Genomic DNA, 20,952 nt, shown 5'->3' with positions numbered 1-20,952 from the left:
TTATTGTTTGCTTTTCATTAATCTAATACATTTCACTCAATTTTCTATAGAAATGTATATTTTTCTCCTTCTGACTTCACTCCCTTACCCTTTTCTATCTCAGGGCTTGAGTGGGAGGGATACTTTATGTCCCTGGAATCTCAGATGAGGAAGGGGTGGATGCTCATGCAGAGGGTGGTGGGGCAGGTGCCTTAGCCAGGAGGGCTCAGCAGCTGAATTCGGGGGGAGGATGGCTGGGCCAGGTCCTGGCTCCAATAAGAGAGAGAGAGAGAGGCACAGGGAGGTCTCTCAGCCACTTCTGGTTGGATATTTCAGGATGTGTTCATTCCGCAGTATCAATAAAATTGGGGGTTTGGGTGAGTTAAATACTTTATATCAACTGTCACATTTTTAGAATCTCAATGTATTTCACTAACCATTGTTTTATAGTTTAGGTATTTATCTGAAGCTATTTAGAAAACACTTAATACTTGAAAAAGATAAGAGGTATTTATTACATATTATTCATAAAAGAAAGTTAATATTAACCTCATTAGTATTAGGATCATTTAAGTTTATACAAGAAAATTATTTGTTGTTTCGTGAATAGAGTTTCTTGTCAAGGCAGCTGAACGGTGATCCTGATGAGCTGGGAGAGGACAGTGCTGAGGTTTAGTGTCCCCTGCCAGTGCTGGTCAAGGATTCTGCCAGTGTTCTTTAAGGAGCCCTGACCTGCACTTTGTCACTGCTTCCACCCCCTCCTCCCCAAATGGAAGGCAAAGGGCAACCTTGGGAGGGAGAATGCTCAGGTCTGGGTGAGATAAGCTTTCTGGCCCTGTAATTGAGGCAACTGAGAGTCCAAAATCCCTTTCAGGATCTTGCTCATTTGAGTTACCTGGGTCAGGGGGCTGGGCTGGCCTGGAGATGTGGTGGTGGGAGGCAGTCTCTTGGCACAGCTAGCTCCTCCCTCATCTAGGAAGTTACTAGATTGATGTTACCAGATGGCAGGGCTCATGGCTTTATCTCTGCAGTTGTGATAATGAGACCCATAAGTAAAGTTTATGTAGCACAGTTCTTGATACTTAGTAGGGATTCAATATAATTTTGTTTTCTTATTTTTGTAAGATTTCCCTGACATCTCTAAGCCTCCAGGATTCTGCTGTTTGGGCAGGGATTGGTGGTGGCATTCTGGGCTTGTTCTGCAGTGTTCCAGGAAAATTGTGGGCACACTTTTTTTGCTGCTCTGCTCTACTGCCTTCTTCCTGGTGAAGGGAGCGATGTCCAGAGGGCAGGGCACACTCTGCCCAGGCTCCTTTTGCAAGCTTTCGCTTTAGATGTTGGAAGAAGCCAGAGAGGGATTTCTCCTCTGATTGGGAGGGCTTAGTGGGGTCTCCAGTGTCAGAGACTCTGCAGAGATCACTGCAACTTATGTGTGGCTCTGCTTTTTCCCTGTTTCCTGGGGACAAACTGCCTCTTGGAAATGAAAAATTTGGGCCCCAGCATTGGACTCAGAAGTAAGGATTGGTCTCTGAGAGCAGCCTGGGGCAGGTGCAGATTCTGAAGGCAGATTTGGGGCCTGCCAGGGTCCTTGTGAGTCTGACCTTTCTCCAGCTGTTGTGTTTAGAGACGCTCCAGGAAGTCACAGCCTTTCATAGGTGGGAGAACAGAGAAGCAGGTAAGTTGGCTTTGAAGACACCTGTGACCTAAGAGGAGGAATCCAGGGAGAAGCTGGTGGCAGGAAGAAGCTGAGGATGAGGTGGTGTGAGAGGCAGTGGGGTTGGGTAGGTGGGACAGTCTTGTTCTAGGAAGAACCAGGAGAAGCTTAATGAGGGTTATTCTTTTATTCATTTGTTTTAATGATATTTCTGTAACATTTTCTGGGACCAGTCCTGTTCTAATTACATGTAGTGACTATAAATTCATGTCATTTTTATTACAAATAGGGAGGTAGAAGTTGTGACTATGCCCATCATATAGATAAGGAAACTGAGGCCAAGAAGGTAATAGTGAGAGTGGCTGAGCCTGGAGGGCAGCCTAGAAGTCATCTCCCAGAATTTGTTCTTCCTTATACCACAGACTGCTTTCTCCCTGCTCCTTCCAAACAGTAGGCAATTTAGGGTCTTTTCTCTGACTAGGGCTATTTTATCTCTATGCTCTGTCTCCAGGAAGGGTCCCTTACCTCTCAGGCAGAAATCTTTCTCAAAGAAAAAGAAGACAAGGACAAACATGTTGGTGGGGAAGTGCTTGGCACCTGCCATATGAAGCACCATGTCCTGAGCCCACAGTGTAAGGGATTGGGCTGAGATTCAGGTTTAGGTGAACTCCCCATCTAAAAAGGCAAGATGGGGTTCTGGGCTTCTGTGATGGGACCACAGCCTCCTTGAGGAGGTGAATATCTCTGACACTGTCCAAGTCAAACCTGGGCATAACTATGGGGCAGAACAAGGGGGAAGCAGGAGCTGCATGTGCTTCCTGATGGGGACCCTGAATCTGACCATCTTTTCTGGTGGGTTATCAGTGGTGTGCAATAACAGAGAGTTAGAGGAATGGTTTCCACCACAGAGCTCCAGGTGTGGGGAAGGAAAGAGCCTGGTGTTCTGGGCCTAGTAGAGCTGCCCCGTGGTTGGCATTGGAAAGGAAGGAACAGTTTCTTACCAGGTAACTAATGGTTTCCTGATACCACAGTCTTCTAAGAAAAGCTGGAAGGAGCCCAGACTCAGCTGTTTGTCAGTATCAGGGTTCTGGGGTCCCAGCACCCTGTTGGTATGATGTGCCAATAGGAATGCTTTGCTCCAGCAGGGGACTACTGTCCAGCCCTAAGCCCTACTCTCTATGCTGATGTGCTGGAGCTCTGGGCTGGACCTGACTCCTTCCTGCAGGTCTTGGCCCTCTTCCCCATCTCTCTCCCCAGCTCTAAAGATGGAGGGGTCGTGCAGTCGCTCCTTGTTCTGCTGTCTCACTTCTCTGCTTTTCCTTGTCCAGCTGTCCATAGGTGAGTGTTCCCATTTGTCTTCCTTTGTGGTTTTAAAAATTAAGGTAGAAAAACATTTGAAAATACATTTTTCCCTCATTTTTTGTTGTTTTCTTGCCTTTTTTTGTGCTGCAAGCATTCATTCATTCATTTTCTTTTTGAAATATTTATGAAATGTTGATTATTAAGTGCTATTCTATGAAAGAATCAGACAGAAATTCTGTCATACAGTTTACCTTCTAGCAGGAGAGAGTGAGTAATAAAAGCACCTAGGCAGAGAGGCCTAAGTGTGTTGGAAGAGATGACCATGATTGGAAATGCAACAGGGCAGGGTTTGGACAGTGAGGGTCATGGGAGGCAGGTGTAACAGGAGACAGTGAGTAATAACTGCAGCTAGCCAGAGAGGCCTATGTGTGTTGGAGGAGATGACCATGATGGGAAATGCAGCAGGGCAGGGTGTGGGCAGTCAGGGGCATGGGAAGCAGGCGTGGGTAGGCAGCAGTGTTCAGTGAGGTGGTGTGTAGATGGGAACATAACTCTGGAGAAGGAGAAGTGAGCTGTAGGACTATTTGGAAGGAGGGTTCCTGCAGGGGAAGGAGCCTGTGCAGAGCTGGCAGTGTGCTGAGGTGTAAGGAAGCTCAGAGGCCAGTGTTGCTGGACTAGAGCATATGGGGAGACAAGCAGCAGGTGAGTTCAGAGGGGTCTTGGGAAGGAGGGTCCACCTTGTCAAGCCTGGGGACAAGTGGGGAACCATGTGGAGGCTACAATGGGTAGCCTCAGAAGACCAAGAGCACCAAGGGGGTGGAGAGTGAGGTGAACTTGCTCCTTGAACATGCAGTGATGGGGGTTTCTGTGAATTGCAAGAGCAGGAGTTTCACAGAAATAAGTAGCATTTGACTCTGTGTTTTAAAGTGCATATATATTTCTCTCCTCCATCAGTGGAGGAGAAAAATATAGACTGAAGTAACAAATTTAGAATAGGAATAGGGGAATTTTCTAGGTTTGGCTGAATGATCAAAGAGTGCTGACCTAGGCCACAGGTATGCCCTTGGTTTGTTTTCAGGTTTTCCTGAAAAAGGGCAAGTTAGACCTGTGGTTCCCAAAGAGTGCTCCCCAGACCATCCTTGGAACTCGTTGTACATGTGCATTCATTGGTCCACCCCAGATCTAGTGAATGTGATGCTCTGGAATGAGGTCCAGTGATGTGTGCTCTATAAGGCATCCTAGTGCTTCTGGTGCATGAAATCTTGAGAACCACTGAATTTGAGATTACTTCATGGGAGGGACTTGGACCAGGAGCAGAAGCCAATGAGGGAGTGTCTTTTGTATAATTTCTGGCCACATCACTTTAATCAGAAAACCTCTTCTAAATTCATCAGACCTCCGGGGTCATCTCATGTGGCCCCTGCCCCAGCTTTCTGGCCTTTCCACCTGATGTTGTGTGTTCTATGTTGTTTGGTCTGTGTCTCTATAGTTTCCCTCCCCATGTCTCTGTCCACAGAGCAGTTCCAGGTTGTTGGCCCTCGACATCCCATTGTGGCAGTGCTGGGCGAGGATGCCATACTGCCCTGTGCCCTACTCCCAGCCATGAATGCAGAGAACATGGAACTGGGGTGGTTCCGTACCACATTCTCACAGGCAGTGTTAATCTACTGGAACCAACAGGAACAGACTGAGGAGCAGATGGCTGAATACAGAGGGCGAACCTCACTGGTGAGGGACATCCTTACTGAGGGTCAGGCTTCCGTGCACATCCACAAGGTCCGGGTTTCTGACAATGGAATGTACACCTGCTTCTTCAGACATGGAAGCTTCTATGATGAGGCTGATTTTGAAGTGAAGGTGGCAGGTTAGTTACTTGACCTCTATTCTAGTGAACTTGGGAGTACTGGGCTCAGTGGGAATATCAGAGATCATCCAATTTTGCCTCACATTTTGTAGGTGAAATGGAAGAAAAAAGTGGCTCATCTTTTATTCATTGATTTAATACAAACACTGTATATGGGTCATCTGAAATATGTGGGGACTTGTTCTGTGCATTAGAGATATATCAGTGTAACAGAGATCCCATCAGTGAGGAGGTCACCTTCTAGAGACAAAGGAACAAAAGTTATAACAAATAATTCAGTACAAGATGTTATAAGGTGATAAGTACTTAAGATAAAAGACCAAGTAGAATTAAGAAAGGGGCTCAGGATGTGGGCTGGGGTGTTAGGACAAGCTGCAGTGTTACATAGGGGCTCAGGCAGAGTCTTATTCACAGTCTGAGCAAGGCTCAAAGAAAGTAGGTATTTAGCCAGGTGGGTATCTGGGGGGCCATGGTTTAATGCAGAGGGAGCCCCTGGTATGAAACCTTTGAGTTGAAGTTTGGTTTATTATTCTGTGTATAATGAGGCCATCATGGTTGATAGTAGGAGTGAGGGAGAGGATGGTAATAGTGGGTATTACTGGAACAAAGAGATGGTCCTGTATTAACACCACTCACAGGTGTCAGGATGAGGTCCTTAGGAGTGGACACCTGGGCTGGCACAAGAGCCCTGGATGTTGATGGGGTGGAAGGTGAAAAGGCAGAGGGCATACAACATGGTGATTGTGGCTACTTGCACTTGACCAGATAGTTCTTGGGGTTGAGTGTGTGGGCCCTGAGGGTCTCAGGTGGTGGAGTTTGGGGAGAAGTGATGGAGAGGAAGGCAGTTACCAGATCAGTAAAGGCTTTGTGTGCTGTGTTATGGAGTTTGGATGCAGAGTAGGGGGAATCCTAAACAGAGCCATGCTGGGAATGCTCATGTTGGCAGCTGTGAATGGATGGATGGGAGGTGAGCAAGAAGGAGGCATGGAGTGCAGTTATGATGTGGAAAGAATGAGGGCCTGACCTGAGACATGGCAGTGGGATGGGGGAGGAGGGGTCAGACAGGTTTAGAAACTAGAGTCAACTGAGTAGATTTGTGGTCACAAAGTTTGGAAGGGGAAGAGAAGACTTCAGAGACTTACAAGGTTTTATTTGAACCATTTGTTGTTTTGTGGCAGGACACTTGAAAATTATATGTCAGTTCTACTGCTGTAATAATGCTGTGTAACAAACAACCACAATCTCAGGTGCATCTGGCAATAAAAATGTATATTTTCAAGCACCGAGGGAGTTCAACTATTTGGGGTTGAACTTGCCTAATCTCATCTGGGTTTACTCATACATGTTTGTCATTTATGAGAAATATAATTAAAACAAAATCTCTCATGCTAGGAGAAAACACTTTTTATTACAGAATAAGCATCAAAACAGAGTGTTAAACATATTATGGTGATCTGTGAATGGATTACACAACCAGAAAGGAGTTTCATCTTTCTTTTTAGAGCCAAGCATATATAATCTCCTGTATGCTTGTTGCCAAGTCGAAGAATAACTAATATTCAACTAAGAGGGCTCAAAGCACTATTGTTACACATAATTCTTCCTAAATTTACCTGGTAGTTTGGGAGACCATCAGTGTCATCTAATAGGCTTTATCTGGAAGCAAAATAAACTCCTCTAGCTTTATGACAGGAAGTAGTTTTACATTTTGGAGCAAGATACCCACATAAGTTATGCACCTACCTTTCCAGAGAAAAGGGGGGCAAAGGGTTGCTATCTTCCCTCATGCTTACATTTCAAAGAAATGGGTCCCAGGTCCTTGAGTAAGATATTCCTGAGCCACAAAGCTGGCAAAAAACCTAGTCAGTTTTCAAAATTATGTATAAACATTTTAAAAGAGGAGAAAGTGCCTATTTGCAATTGCAATTTTCTAAAGCAAATGGTGTAATAAAAAGAAATAGAGACTTCTTTTATCAACAGGGAGAATTAACTTTTTTACTTGTAATTTTTATTTGTTCTTAAGTCAGCCGAAAAGTTCACCAGGTTCACCTTCGTTTGGTGTGCTCAAGTTTCAGGTGGTCATGTGGCTGACCTAGGGCAGCTGTAGCAGGTTGACCAGGCAATGTTACAGGAGTCCATCCTCCACTGGGGAGCCCACGATTGTCCTCCTGTGGGAATGGTAGAGGTTAAAACCAAGTTGCAAATGTTTTAAAAACCTCTGCACTAGTCATATTAGCTAATTTCTCATTGCCAAATTGAGTCCCATGACTGAGCCGAGAGGCAGAAGGTAAAGGCAGTAATAAGTCTGTGGAAGTGGGAGAACTGTCTATAAAGAAGGGTGAGGAATTGGGGAGATTTTAATAGTTGTTTTGTCACAAGTGGTGCAAATTTATGAATTCAGTTTGGAGTTTTGAGTTTGAAAGGAGGAAACCTGGTAAAGTTAACTCATGGGAACATGGGTGTTGTGGAAGAGAATTCAGGAGAAAAGGTGGTCACTAAATATAATTTTGTGAAATACACAGAGATACAGATGTCTCAGGAGAGTGTGTGAGGTGAGAAGACTGAGATTCAATAAGGAAGCCCTGGGACAAAATCATTCCTGTTTACTGTGGTACTCATGGTTGGGGAGCAAAGCCCAGTGCCCTTTGTGGGACTCTGTGCTGCTTTCTTTTATTCCCTCTTCCCCTAGAACTCCCAGAATTCAACATGAAAGCTTATCCCCTGATGTTGTATAATATGTAGGCAACTCTGGAGTCTCAAGGCCGAAGATGGCCTCCTGGGGCTCCACAGCTTCCTTCCCACAGGGATGGGCTCTGACCCTCAAGTGCACATAGAAGGGCCAGAAGAGGATGGAGTGTGTGTGGTGTGCAAAGCCTCAGGATGGTTCCCAAAGCCCCAGGTGCAGTGGAGAGACGTCAGTGGAAACAAGTTCCCAGCGCTTTCTGAGGCCCACACCCAAGACAGTGAGGAGCTGTTTAGTGTGGAGGCCACTCTGGTGGTGAGAGACAGTTCTGTGGGGAATGTGACCTGCTCTGTCCTCAACCCTGTCCTGGGCCAGGAGAAGGCCAAGGCTATTTACATCCCAGGTCAGTGCTGTTTCCCACTCCCAGCAGAGCTGTAGGGAGGGGCTGGCCTCTCTGAGTGTGCTGGCTCTCCTGGGTGTGCCCCTGACCTGCTGTCTGCCTGGGCCACAGAGCCCTTCTTCCCTCAGGCTTCTCCCTGGAAACCAGCATTTGCTGTGATCCTGACCATGCTGGGACTCCTACTCTTGGTGGCTAGCTATTTTATCACAAAAGCACATTCTACTAGAATGCTTAAGAAAAAGGAACAGCAGGCTAAAGAAGAGGTGCTGAAGGCCATTGGTAAGACGGCACAGGGCAAGTGCAGACCTGGTGGTGAGTGGGACAGCTGACACAGGGCAGAGTCTGGGGTCCAGGTCTCTGGAGAGATCCAGGGTCCTGAGCCCAGAGGAGGAGACTGAGGCGATCAGATAGGACAGCTAGAGCCTGGTGGGGTTGAGTGGGTGTGTAGGTAGAAATTCTAGTATCAAAATTTTTTCTTAGGTTTTTCAGGCACACAGACTTTTCTTTTCTTGTGGATGAAGGTTCACGCTGTTTTTCATTTTCTTTCAGATGAACTCCAAGCAGATCTTAGTAAGTTCTGCTTTCATTCTTAATTTTCTATGATGTGTTGATAGTGCATTTGCTAGTTCCCACCTCCCCTAATTCCTGGGTTGTTTTTCAGATCAGAGGAAAGCTTCTTATCTTTCTGGTAAGTGATTGTCCCGGTATCCTTGATTTTCTTATCCTGCCTGTGATCTGGTGTTCGCTTTCCTTGTTTCTATCTAGGCACAGACATGTTGGTTCCCATCCCTGGGAGGCTAATTGTGAGCTAGTGGAAGCCAGAACACTGCTCCCTGGGCTTTCTTAGATCTGGGCTGCTGTTTCCTATTTAGTGCTTGGAAACCTGGGTGTGATGGTGACTCCTGGTCTGTCATGTATTTTGCATCTTATTTCAATCCTGTCTTGCCCATTATATTGTGCTGGAAGCCATCCTTGAATTACTTGGGGTCTTCTCTAGATATGGCAACCAGGGAGATTTTCGGTTTATCCTTGGCTCTCCTATGCAATGGATTGCCCAGGGCACATGACCTTTATCTCAGCCCTACTAGGAAGATTCCTCATAGTAGCTGGTACTCGTTGGGTACCAGACAGTCCACCTATAACCTTTTTGGTGAAGAACATTCTATGGAAGGCCTTTTATCTTCCCCAATATAAAAAAGCAAGTGTAGGCTCCATTTTATGTTTTTAGTACAGAAACTCGATCTGTATGATAGTCCCGGCCTGTCCCCTCTTTCTAAAAATATTTTCTGTTGTGTCCTGCCTTTTTTTCATTGTTTCATTTTTATTAGCTTTTATTTTGCAGCCAGCTCATTCCACCGAGGGGAACCCCATTCCCATCACTGGTGAGGGACATGTATGAGAATATTGTTTTTTAGCCTTCAATACATCTAGCTGTTGGTCTGCACTCAGAAGCTTAAAGGCAGATACTAGATATTATTAAATGATACATATAAGGAAATGGAGTAATCGGGTTTAGGAGTGCGGCCTTCTGTTCATCTCCCAACAAATCACCATACAAGGATTATGTTTTCTCCAGCTCCCAAAGGTGCTAATCCAAGTGGGCTGTCACCACAGGTGGGAATGTGATGGAGTGAACCAAGTACTTCCTGAAATAATGTTTCTTATTCTCTAGAAATATTTCATCTGTAAGAAATTGGGCATTTTTACACCAGAACTTACCTCACGTACCTATCTTTAAATCATTCTTCACTTTTTGGTAATTTCCCAAATGTCTTTTTAAATTTTTATTTCATTTTTTCATTGTGGTGCTGAGGACTGAACTTTGTGCCTTGTGCATGCTAGATAAGCCCTCTACCAGGGGCCAAATACCTACCCCTTTCCCAAGTATATCTTTGCCAGAAAAAGTCTGGATATAATAATGCCTTCTGATAATTGTGGAATGATTTATATTTTATTCTCTCAAATATTTTCACACATAGTATGATTTTTATCCTTAGCAGAAAACTGAGAAAAGACAGATAGAATATGGATTTTTATGGGTTTTGAGTCAGAAATTTTTCTGAGAGAAAGCAGTGGGACAGTGGTAGAATTTGGCCTGTAAAGCAGCCATCTTGATCTGTGGTCCAGGGCATTTCCCACAACACCCTGGGGTCCCTGCATACTGCAAGAGCACATCTCCTTTCTTGGCTCTGTCCTCCTGTGGGCAGTCTCATCTTTAGAATGGAGGGGAGGCCAGGGCAGGTACATTCATCCTGAGAAGGCTTGTTTTAACTGTGATCTCTCCATTGTGTGTTCCCTTTCAGCCTGGAGGAAGGCCTCTCTGTATGCAGGTAAGTGACTCTGATGTTTCCTTGGCCTTCACTTCTCCATCCTCCTCCTCTGCCCTTCTGTATCAGTGGTCTCCACCCAGGATGGGATGGGTTTTCCTGCTCTGCTGTCTCTAATTTGTTTCCCTCCCCTCCCAGTAAACACTTTTAATTTCTCTTTTTTTTCGTTTAATAATCGTCACACATTAATCTGTCCCCTGCCCAAACTAACCAAAGCCAAGCACAACAGGAAAGCAAAATTCTCCTAAATGGAGAGAAAAGTGATTGTAACTTGCATTGGAAGACCACAGGGACTTCTCCTTGGGATTGGACCACAGAACTCACCTCACATTCCTGTCTTTAAATCATTCTTCATTTTTTTTCAACATTTTTTTAGTTGTAGGTAGACACAATAATTTTATTTTTATGTGGTACTGAGTATTGATCCTAGTGCCTTTCACATGCTGGACAATCACTCTACAACTGAGCCACAACCAAACCCTCAATCATTCTTCATTTTTGGTAATTTCCCTATAGTCTTGTTTAATTTTAATTTTATTTTTTCGTATTGTAGTTCTCAGGAGTGAACCTATTCTAGGACCATCCTCCCCTGCAGGTTAGGGTTAGCTGTACCCCCTGAAAACATACTTTGAAAAGGTATTTGTTGTTGGTGCAATGACACTGGAGAGTTCAGTTGTGAGGAGATCCCAGATGGAGCAGGGTTGGAGCTGTGTAGATAAGAATTGGTGGTCTCCATGAAATTTCAGAAATTATATTTTACATCTTGGGACTTACATCTTCCTAATGTGGGGCCTTGGTTCTGTATTCCCTTTACCCCAGATTCCTATTTTGGGGTCCAGGTTTAGTTTTCTTGTTTCTTTCTTGTCCTCTGGATATTGGTCTTCTCTCAGCCCCCTCATACTCTGACTCACTGTCCTAGCTAGGATTCTTCTAAGCACTTTGTTTGCTCAGAAATGAATTTCTGGTATTCTCAGTTTGGGGTCCAGGATGCTTAGGGCATCGGTGAACTACTTAAATTTATATGCAACATTCTGTGTTTGTGTTTGTGTTACAGGAACAAAATGCAAGTTAATGTTCACAACAATTTTCTCTGCTTTTAAGAGAATTTTGCTTTGTCTGTTGGCTTGGTCTTTAATGCCTTTGTTATTTTAATGTGTGAAGATCATAAAAGGAGGAACCTGGATAGTTTAAAATTGTTTACCTGACAAAGGGTATTGAGCAAATCAGAGAAGAAAGGATGAGGTGGGATGAGAGAGGAGATGAGAAGAAAAGTAGAGTGCCCAAGACTCACAATGAAATTTTGGGTGTGCTGAAGCAGTGAGAGCTGGAGGATCATATCCAAGGTGGTTTGAGTTCAATGTGAAGAGCATTTTCAGGTTCTTTGTGTGCATGTATTGTAACCAACTTCTTGATACATCTTTGAGAGAGTTCAATGAATACTTTCTCTCTCTCTCTCTCTCTCTCTCTGAATTCTATTAAGCCATTCTAAGTATTTATCTCATTGAGTTTGCCTGTGATAATGAGACCACCTGAACCTTCCAGTAGCAGTTAGGACAAGTATATGCTAAGGCAGTTTCCAATGCAATGAAAGATTATCTAGAAGACTCTTTAACTCTGGGGATTAGTATAGGACCTGTGCCATCTGAATTTGTATAATCTTCCCTTTTTCTACTCTTGTTATTTCTTTTTGACATCAGGGATATAGACTATGAGAAACAGAGAAAGGTGACCCATGGCATCAAGCAGGCTTTGGTTTCACATGTATGTGGAACACTCTTTGAGAATCTTAATGATTTTTTTGTGGACAGGTTTATTATAAAAGAAGGATCAAATAGTCATTTCTTTTTAACCAACTCCCCCATTCTCTGCTGAATTAATGGCTGTATTTTCATGTATAACTTGCATACTCTTTTATTTTGTAAGGATAAACACATTATTGTACTAGAATTAATACTTTAATATTGACAGGCCAATAGTGTGAGGTGAACTAATGTCTGATCTCATCTTGTTTATGAAATTGTAACAATGAGTTATATATTCAAATTTTCGGTGGGAATTATGTGAAGGCTGCATTAAGGTGCATAGCATGGTACTAGATACACTGGAAAATCTCAAAAGTTTTTTTTCTTTCACTCCTTCTCCTTTTCTCCCCTGGCTGCTTCCTTCACCTCTCTTTTCTCCTTTGATAATCTCAGTCAGTTATTACATATGAAATTATAATGGGTTACCAAATAATGTCTTGGTGAAAAATGAGAAATATTTACTTTTCTCCAAGGGTCATCTGGGTCTCCTCAGTCATTTTATATGATCTAGTTTCTATGAAGAAACTCAACAAAGATGGAAATACCAATGTATCTGATTGAACCTGTATTATTGGATATGGTGGGCACAAATTTAAACACAAATCTTTAAGAAAGAAAAATGTTGTTTAGTTATTATTTTAACTATTCTAATCTTATTCCTGAGGCTCTGCCCTGTTGGAGGCAAAAGCTTTCCAGTTGAAGACATTTTGCAGTGTATGACATATGTACACTTTGCTTTGGTCAATGACTTTCCTATCTCATTCCCAAAAGGGAATATGGAAGGTGGAGGAGAGTTATGTGGCCTTGGGACTGTGGGAGAAGATGGACCTTGTGTTTTCTCTTGGTTATTGGAGGTCCTCACCATCAGGAGGCTCATCTGAACTGGTTAATAATACCCTTGGGTTGGTGTCTCCTGAGAAAAGGCAGGTCTCATCTCATTGCTTGGTCTCCCTTCCCCTGACCCTGAGGTTATGTCCAAGGTCTGGGTCACTTATTCCTGTTTGACATTGGGCTTTTTACTCTGAACTTCAGACTTTCTCTGGTTCACTGGCTCACTGGGAAACTATCTGTCTCTTCATCATCTAGCAGAGAATTTGACATTTTCTGGGTCCTCAGCTTCCTGTGTGCAGGAGACAGGGAATTTTATGCTTTCTGCAAGAACATTTATCTGCCAGTGCTTTGTTCAACACTGGTTTTGACACCTATGTAGGCATAGTAGTTTTCTATTTGCTTCCAAATTTCTACAAACTTAGATCTTTATAGACCAGAAGTTCAAGAAAGTTGGGACAAGGCTGTGTTTCTTTCTGAGGCTGTTGTCTTGCTCAGTTTCTAGAGGCCATCTGTAATTTTTCATTTGAGGGCCTGTTCTTGCATCTTCAAAGCCAGCAACACAGCATGTTTTTGACCTTGTTACTGTGATTCTATCTGCTTCTCTGACTATAGCCATGAAAGGTCTCTGTTTACAAGGGTTCATGTGAGTAGTTTTGGAGTGATGCATAGGATCCAGAATAATCTCAGCTCCAGAACCTGAATCTTAATCACATTTGTAAAGTTGCCTAGTCATGTATTTAACACATTCACACTTTATGAAGTTCAGGAATGTGGGTTCTATCATAGCTGGAAGTTTTGAAACTCTTCAGGGAATTCTTGTGGGAGGCAAAGGACTAGGTCCTAGATTTTTGGGTTCACCCATATGTGTCAGGATGTTTTTCTCCTCTTGGTCTGTGAGAAGTGGAAGAAAAGTCACTAGTGATGACCTCTCACTGTATATATTTGTTTCCTGCTTTGAACTTCTTTCTTTCCCATCCTAAATCCCTCTCCATTGCCACCTACCTTGGCAAAATTTCTCTGAGGTCCCAGCACTCATGATTTCTAGTCATCCTCCAAGTTCAGCTAAGCTAGATGTAATTCTCTACTCATGGCTTAGAGGTAACCTTACAAGTCCAGCACAGTCAGTTCTTTATAAGTAAAAGAGGTCTTGGAAATTTTGGTAACCTCAACTGTATCACAAGATAACCTAGTTTTTAGCATGGTTGTATGTTTGGGTCTTGAGAAAGTATTATTTTGTAGTTAAATCTAAACAGTGACTTTTCAGTTTGTTATACAGAATTTTGATCCCAGGGTGTTAAGCTTTTTGACATAGTCTTCATGGGAATGTTGCAGTGGCCTCTCCATACTTCATGTTTATGTGTGAGGTGTGTGTGTGTGTGTGTGTGTGTGATTAAAAAATAAATACAGCTGCTGAATTTTTTCACACAGCTTTTCCATTCTTCCTCCCACATTGTTGTGTTTCAGTAGACTGGGTGCTGGTCATGATGTGTGGAGTACCTGCAAATCCCTGATATGAAATATGTGTTCTCTCCTAGATTGGCGGAAGGAACAGTTCCAAGCCTGTGAGTGATTGTGTGCTTCCAGATGTTCCTCCTGTTGCTCTCATAGTTTGTGGCTTCTCCTTAAGCCCTCTGTGGTGATTCAGATACTGGCATCACCAATGGTGTTACCGTGGCAGAAGTGATGGTCACAAAACTGTAACCAATGGTCCTGTCACATGGCTACCCTCAAGTCAGCCTTCTGGCTCCTTCTTCTGGTTGAGGACGTTGGTTTGAGTTACAAGACTTATATCTCAGGAGTCTAATCCCCTCCTCAGCTCAGGCAGCTATGTGGCTGTGAGGTGGTGGGTGGCTGTGTGCTATGTGTTGGGGCAAGGGCGCACCTTACATGATTGATAACTCTCTCAACAGGGTCTGTCACGCTGGATCCAGACTCTGCTCACCCCATGCTGTGTGTGTCTCATGAAAAGACGTGTCTGAAGGACCCCTCTGTGAATAGTGATAAAAATTTCAGTGTGTTGGGTCTTGAGGGCATCACATCAGGAAGATGTTACTGGGAAGTGGAGATAAAGAATAAATCCCATAGCAGGTGGACTCTGGGAGTCTGTTGGAAAGATTTAAAAAGAACAGACTCATACAGGGAATTACCAGATAAGGGGTTTTGGGTTATGGGGAAACATGACAATAGTTATTTTGCCGGGACTGGTCCTGTGACTTGGTTATCTCCTAGGCAGGATCCCTGTAGGGTGGGGGTTTTCCTGGACTACAGTGAAGGGGATGTCTCCTTCTATAACATGAACGATGGGTCCCACATTTTCTCTTTCCCTCCAGCTTCCTTCTCTGGAGCTCTCTTTCCGTACTTCATGATTATGTATGGAGATGTGTCCATGACCATCTGCTCCATGGAGAGTGGGTCTGAGGGGCTCCCTGTACCCCTTAACAATTCTCCTACTTTGGAGGAGACCCTGAGCACTCCAAAGGAGGGGTTCATCTCAGGCTGTGGTGTTGATGGTGCTTACCCAGAGGCTAAATCTTTATTACTTCCGTGACACCAAAAGGTTTTGTCTTCATAGAGTCCCTTGGTATGTGTGATCACTCACTGTGGCTGTTGCTGTGGCTATAGACTCAATGTGGCAAAATCCCCTGAGATGAGACTTGGAAGGTGCAATGTACTTGTCCTCCTGCTCTTGTTCAGACTTCAGATGTGTGGTTAAAAGGGTTCATGTCTTATATATTCAGATAGCAGAGGTTAAAAGTTAACTCTTTTTGAACTGGTTTAGGGAATGTGGAATTTAAATATAAGGAACCATATCTTTTTGGTATTGAAAAATATTTTAGATAGGTGTGACAGCTCATACCTCTATCCCAGCTACTGGGGAGGCTAAGGCAGGAGGATCACTTTAGCCCTTAAGTCTCAGACTATCTTGGGCACCTTAGTGGTACCCTGTCTGAAAAAAATTCAAACAAAGGGGAGATCACATTACTGGACTTGCATGTTTGTAGAGGAAACTTGAGATTGAGAAGGTTTTCCAGTTCTATTTTTGCAATTTTGGACTATCAGATGCCAGAAAGTTTATCATCCAAAAGTTTTCTGGGATATGAATAGGTGTGTTAGTCATCTTGTTGACTCTGTGACAAAATACTGAGAAATCAACCTATAGGAGGAGAGATTTATTTTCCTTATAGTTTTAGAGGTTTCAGTTCATAATTGTCTAGCTTCATTGTTTCTGAGGCAGAATGTCATGTAATGATTGGTAACATGTGGTGGAGCAAGTGATTCATCTTATAGAAGACACAAAGCAAGAGAGGGAGACAGAGGAAAAGGGTAGGGGAAGGGAGGGAGTTAAAAGTGAGGGTAGCGAGAGAAAAAAGAGAGAGGGAGGAAGGGAAAAATAAGGGTCTGGGACAAGACCTAGTCTTCAATTACACAGCTACATTTACCTACTTCCTTCCTGTTTCCTAGTCCCCACCACCCAAAGTTTCCACCACTTCCAAAAAGGGCCACAAGCAGAACCAAGCTTTTAACACATAAGCCTTTGGAAGATATTTCTGTTCCAATCTCCAAACAATGGTGGATTTTTAAGAGAATGGTCCAACTTTCTATGGTATTTGCTTTCTATTCTGGGATGATTGGAACATATTTGTTTTCCCTTGCCTCAGTAACTTTCTGGTACCATTGAGAATATTGTGATATGTTAATCCAGGGAATTAGGGATAAGGGAATGGATCCCCCTTAGAAGCTATTAGTACATATTCATTGTACAAAATGTCAGGTTTTATTGTGACAATTTCATACATGCATATAATGTACTTTGATCATATCCACCTTTCCTGCTACCTTTTGATTTTTCCCTCCATTCCTCTTTTGTGTCAATACTGTAACTGAGGAAAGGCAAGAATTACTAGAGTAAATATAAATGAAAAAGAGAATTTTCAGATGCAAAGTGAATTTCAAAAAGCTTTGATCATGAGCATAGGTCCAGTTAGTATATTTCCTCTTAGTACTTCCAAGTCTGATCTTAAGGGTTAATGGAAAACCACAGCAAACAAGAAGAGACAGGACTATTGAGAATTAGACCCTGCAAAAATAAAGGTGTGTTCACTCTACCAGATTTTTGTGACTAGTTTTCTGACTTGGGGAGAGGAAACACAGAATGGGATTTGGAAGAAAGAGAGTACATATAACACACAGTACTTCTAGAAACAAGGATGTATTAGTTTTGTATATTTTCTCTTTGCTTGTGTTGTATATGTGTGTAACTGTATGTATTGACCATTTGCTTCCTCTCTCTTCTTATATTTTGATTTTCTATACAAATTGTTATCTTTTAGGTAATAGTATAGTCAATGAGACTGAGTGAATCTGAAGAGATCATATAGTAGTGTAGTGTACAGTGATTGGGAGTGCTTTTTCCTTATGTTGGGGAGTAGATAAGAACTTCTTCCTTAGTCAGGTTGCTTTGTCATGATGGATTTGTTGTTTTATGGAAGTTCAAAATTTGTAAAATGGTATAACATGTATGTATACATAAAGTATAAAGTCAAAGGTGTGGACAGAGTCCAGTATCATTTTATTGCATTTCTGTTCCAAATCTGCTCTATGTTGGTTTTCTTTGTGTTAATGGAGCTGGACCTTGTAAACACTTTTTTGCCAACTGAGACAGTGTGAGATATTTTGTACAATGCAGTGAAGGGGCCACTTCATTGCAAGGTAGTTCTGTTTTTTTTTCTTTTTTCTTTTGGCTGTGGGTTGGGGGACCAGGGATTCAATTCAGGCTCCTTAACCACTGAGTGATGTCCCCAATCTTTTTTAAAAACTATTTTTATTTAGTTGTGGTTGGACACAATAAATTTATTTAGTTTATTTTTTAATGTGGTGCTGAGAATTGAAGCCAGTGCCTCACAATGCTCCCGCACTGAGCTACAACTCGAGCACCACCAAACCTTTTTAAATTTTATTTTAAGACAGTGTTTTGTTGTATTGCTTAGAGCCTGGCTATGGTGCTTAGACTGGCTTTGAGCTTGTGATACTCCTGCCTCAGGGATCACAGGCATGGGTTACCAAACTGGGCTGTTTTTTTCTTTTTGAATCACCTTCCAGCAGTGTGCAGAAGGCTCACCTTTTGGTTACATAGTAGGAAATGTGTATATTGATATCTTTATCCATAATTTTAGTCTTCACTCTAGGTCCCTGAAAAGTGGTTTCTCTCCCTGATCTCTGAAAACAGCTCCTAAAACTCTTGGAATTTCCTGATGCAGATGAAAGGAGAGTCTCTTGTTATTAATAACCAGCCCCTTTCAGCCATCTGAGTTTATGTTAATAAGATAACTTTTAGAAAGTCATCTTATTAACATGGGTCACCTCAGGAGGGGGGCAGATTGCCAAAGTAACAAATTTTATGAGTAGAAAGTTGAAAGAGAGGAGGAAATAGGGCTGAAGGTTGAGTTTATTATTTGCCAGTAGTCAGTGATTTAATCAATCATAGTGACTCAGTGAAACCTCCATGCAAACATTGAGGGAGCATCTGACTTGATGAATAACAATGCATCCATGTGTGTTTTGGGGTGGTGCCTCTGAAACTCCACCATGGGACAGATACTCATGTGTTCCAGATATTTTGGGCCTCACCCTATGCACATGTTCATCTGGCTATTCACTGTGTCTTTCCAAGATCTTTTATAATAAATTGGCTAATAAACAAAGTTGTTTCTCTTGGTTTTATGATCCCTTCTAGAAAAGGGCTGTAGAAAATCATCCATTCTGAAGATGAATCTTGGGAATGGAGGATCGTCCTTGGGAATAAGGTAGAAATTTAGGGATACTAAGGAAAAAAAAACTCTCTAAAGGAGAAATGTGCCTTTTGGGATGTGGAACAATAATTTGTGAACTGCTCCTGACCTGGACAAAGAAGCTTAAGGGACAGAAAGAGACCAAAATATAAAAATGCACCAAACAATCCCATAAGTTACTTTATAACTTTCCAGTTCCCCATAAATGTTCTGGAATGAAGCAAAGCAGAACAAGATTTCAATAGAAACACACTACTAGCTAGAGGCTAAAATTTGATTGGATTAATCACCTGATCCATCAGATGCAAACTACATTCCAGACTAGACTCCCTAATAGAAAACCATCTTGCTTTATATATCCCAATCTCTAGGGATGTTCTGTCCCTTTGGATCATATATTCTACCTTTGTACCCTATTAAAATAAACCTGACCTTAATCCCTGGTGGTGTGTCTCTTTTTGCTTTTGAGATTGCCCACATTATTCTATGAGGGTTCCTTTATTCACTTTTCACTTTCTAATGATGCTCATCCTCTCTTTGCTGAAGCCCAACACATCTTTATGTCTTTTCTGTGGTATGGGCAAGGGTCTGAAAGTCTAGTAGAGGTTTACTTTTCCAATGGAGAGACTACATTGGACCTCCTTACAGTGACAACTACTTCAGAAACATGTGGGTAACTTGAGGCGCCATCTTGTGATTATCATCTCTAGTCATGGGTACATACTTGTAAGACTGTGGGGTCTCTGATAGTTCCTTAATTCAACTATAGGACACCCAGATATATGCAGAGAATTGGAGAATAACTTGGTGTGGAAAACCCCATACATCTGGTATCAGAAATGGTCGGGGGAATATTATGAAATTACATCTGATTTGTCGATGCATTACAGATCCCTTTCAACCTCCAGTGGGCCATGGTTCATCTTCCTCAATGAGTTATGCTCCTCAGTCTCATGGGTCCCTCTTGTACATTTCTTCCTTTTGTGGCTACTCTGCCTCATCCCAAGAAGCAGTATCTGCTCGCTATATATGCCATTTCTGCATTCTTTGGAGCCTTATTTTACTTCTTTTAGTGGTTCACCACCTTTTACTAGTTAATTATTATACTTATTTTTCTTTTCAGTATTGGGGATAAAAACTGGAGCCTCGGGCATGAATAAGTCTATATTAGTTTTCCTTGTTCAAATGATTTATGTGGTTTCTGGACTTTGGTAGAAGCATCTAAATCACAATAACTTAGTTCCCTTTAAAAGAGGGTACTGAATTACTCACAGATGTGATAATGAGTAATTGAGGCATTTATAAATTTACTAAAATGATTAACTCCAACAATAACGTTATATAGATATCTTGATGTTTTATGGATTTTAAGTATTTTCTATATGTAAATATAATACTTGACAGTTTGATAAAAGGAGTGTCAGCAACACAAGAGGAAGGAAATGAGAAGGAGGAGGATGGAGGCAGTAGTGTTCATCTCCTCACTCCACAATTGTTGTGTCTTCATCTCCCTCTCAGTCTGCTTCAAATTATATCATTTGATTTAGAATGTGATTACATTAATTAGGCTACATCATGTTGGATCTAGCCTAATTAATGTAATCACATTAATTAATTAATTAAGTGGATAATTCCAGAATTAATTAATGTAATCATATTAATTAATTTTGGAATTACCCACTTATTTATTCAGAATTAAATAGGTGAGTAATTCCAGAATTGCTTAGCCATACCAATGTCACTGTATATTAGTTGTTTCACTGCACTGGTTTGGATTCTCTCTCAACTTACCTGTTGCTACTTTGAATATATATTGGTTTATTGTGGTGCCAAGTGGCAACGTGGGGGTGTCTGATTCAACAGAAATACAAAGTTGAGGGCAACTGAAGTGACATATGAAAGAAGCCATGATCAAGCTTGATTTGCACTTGCTCTGTTTCTTCATGTATCTTTATAGTATGATTTTAGCTGTGATAAATAACTGAAGCCAGAGAAGCTGAATTTGGACTTAGGATACACTACGTTGAACAGTTAAGGAGCCAGGGACTACTTACATCATCCTGGGAACTGTGACCATATCATATATATTTTAGTGTTTGAACAAGATAGATTTTTTGCTGTATTTTTACCATATAAAGTATTTAAAAAATAACCGAAAAATATTACTGGTTCATATAGCAGAACTCTATTCTCTTTAACCTGTACCTTTGTGAACTACATTATATTTGAATGAGTTCAGGCACACTTCCTTTGAAACATAATGGATGGTATGCAAATAATATGATTTTACCCATACAAAATAGAAGTAATCTTTCTAACTA

General features: G+C 42.0%; 1 protein-coding gene and 1 pseudogene across 1 annotated transcript; both read left to right on the top strand.

Moving 5' to 3' along the window:
* Positions 1 to 4,384: 4,384 nt before the first annotated feature.
* On the top strand, positions 4,385 to 15,390 carry LOC139706131 (butyrophilin subfamily 1 member A1-like). Its single transcript, XM_071613827.1, has 5 exons — positions 4,385 to 4,799; positions 7,604 to 7,885; positions 10,186 to 10,212; positions 14,378 to 14,404; positions 14,753 to 15,390. The coding sequence occupies exons 1-5, from the start codon at positions 4,385 to 4,387 to the stop codon at positions 15,388 to 15,390; spliced, it is 1,389 nt and encodes a 462-aa protein (XP_071469928.1).
* Positions 15,391 to 20,088: 4,698 nt separating this feature from the next.
* Positions 20,089 to 20,616, top strand: LOC114082446 (protein cornichon homolog 4-like; annotated as a pseudogene).
* Positions 20,617 to 20,952: the final 336 nt, after the last annotated feature.

This window comes from Marmota flaviventris, chromosome 6 (genome assembly GCF_047511675.1).
Source record: "Marmota flaviventris isolate mMarFla1 chromosome 6, mMarFla1.hap1, whole genome shotgun sequence".
Classification (NCBI taxonomy): Eukaryota; Metazoa; Chordata; class Mammalia; order Rodentia; family Sciuridae; genus Marmota; species Marmota flaviventris.
The sequence above is the reverse complement of the archived record's forward strand: the minus strand, read 5'-3'. Positions and strand labels throughout refer to the sequence as shown.

Excerpts from the sequence above, each read along its gene's own strand:
- LOC139706131 (XM_071613827.1), top strand. The coding sequence starts at position 4,385 with ATGTTGTGTGTTCTATGTTGTTTGGTCTGTGTCTCTATAGTTTCCCTC. Across the intron at positions 4,800-7,603 it reads TTTTGAAGTGAAGGTGGCAG|GGATGGGCTCTGACCCTCAA; the intron begins GTTAGTTACTTG and ends TCCTTCCCACAG. Across the intron at positions 10,213-14,377 it reads GAAGGCCTCTCTGTATGCAG|ATTGGCGGAAGGAACAGTTC; the intron begins GTAAGTGACTCT and ends GTTCTCTCCTAG.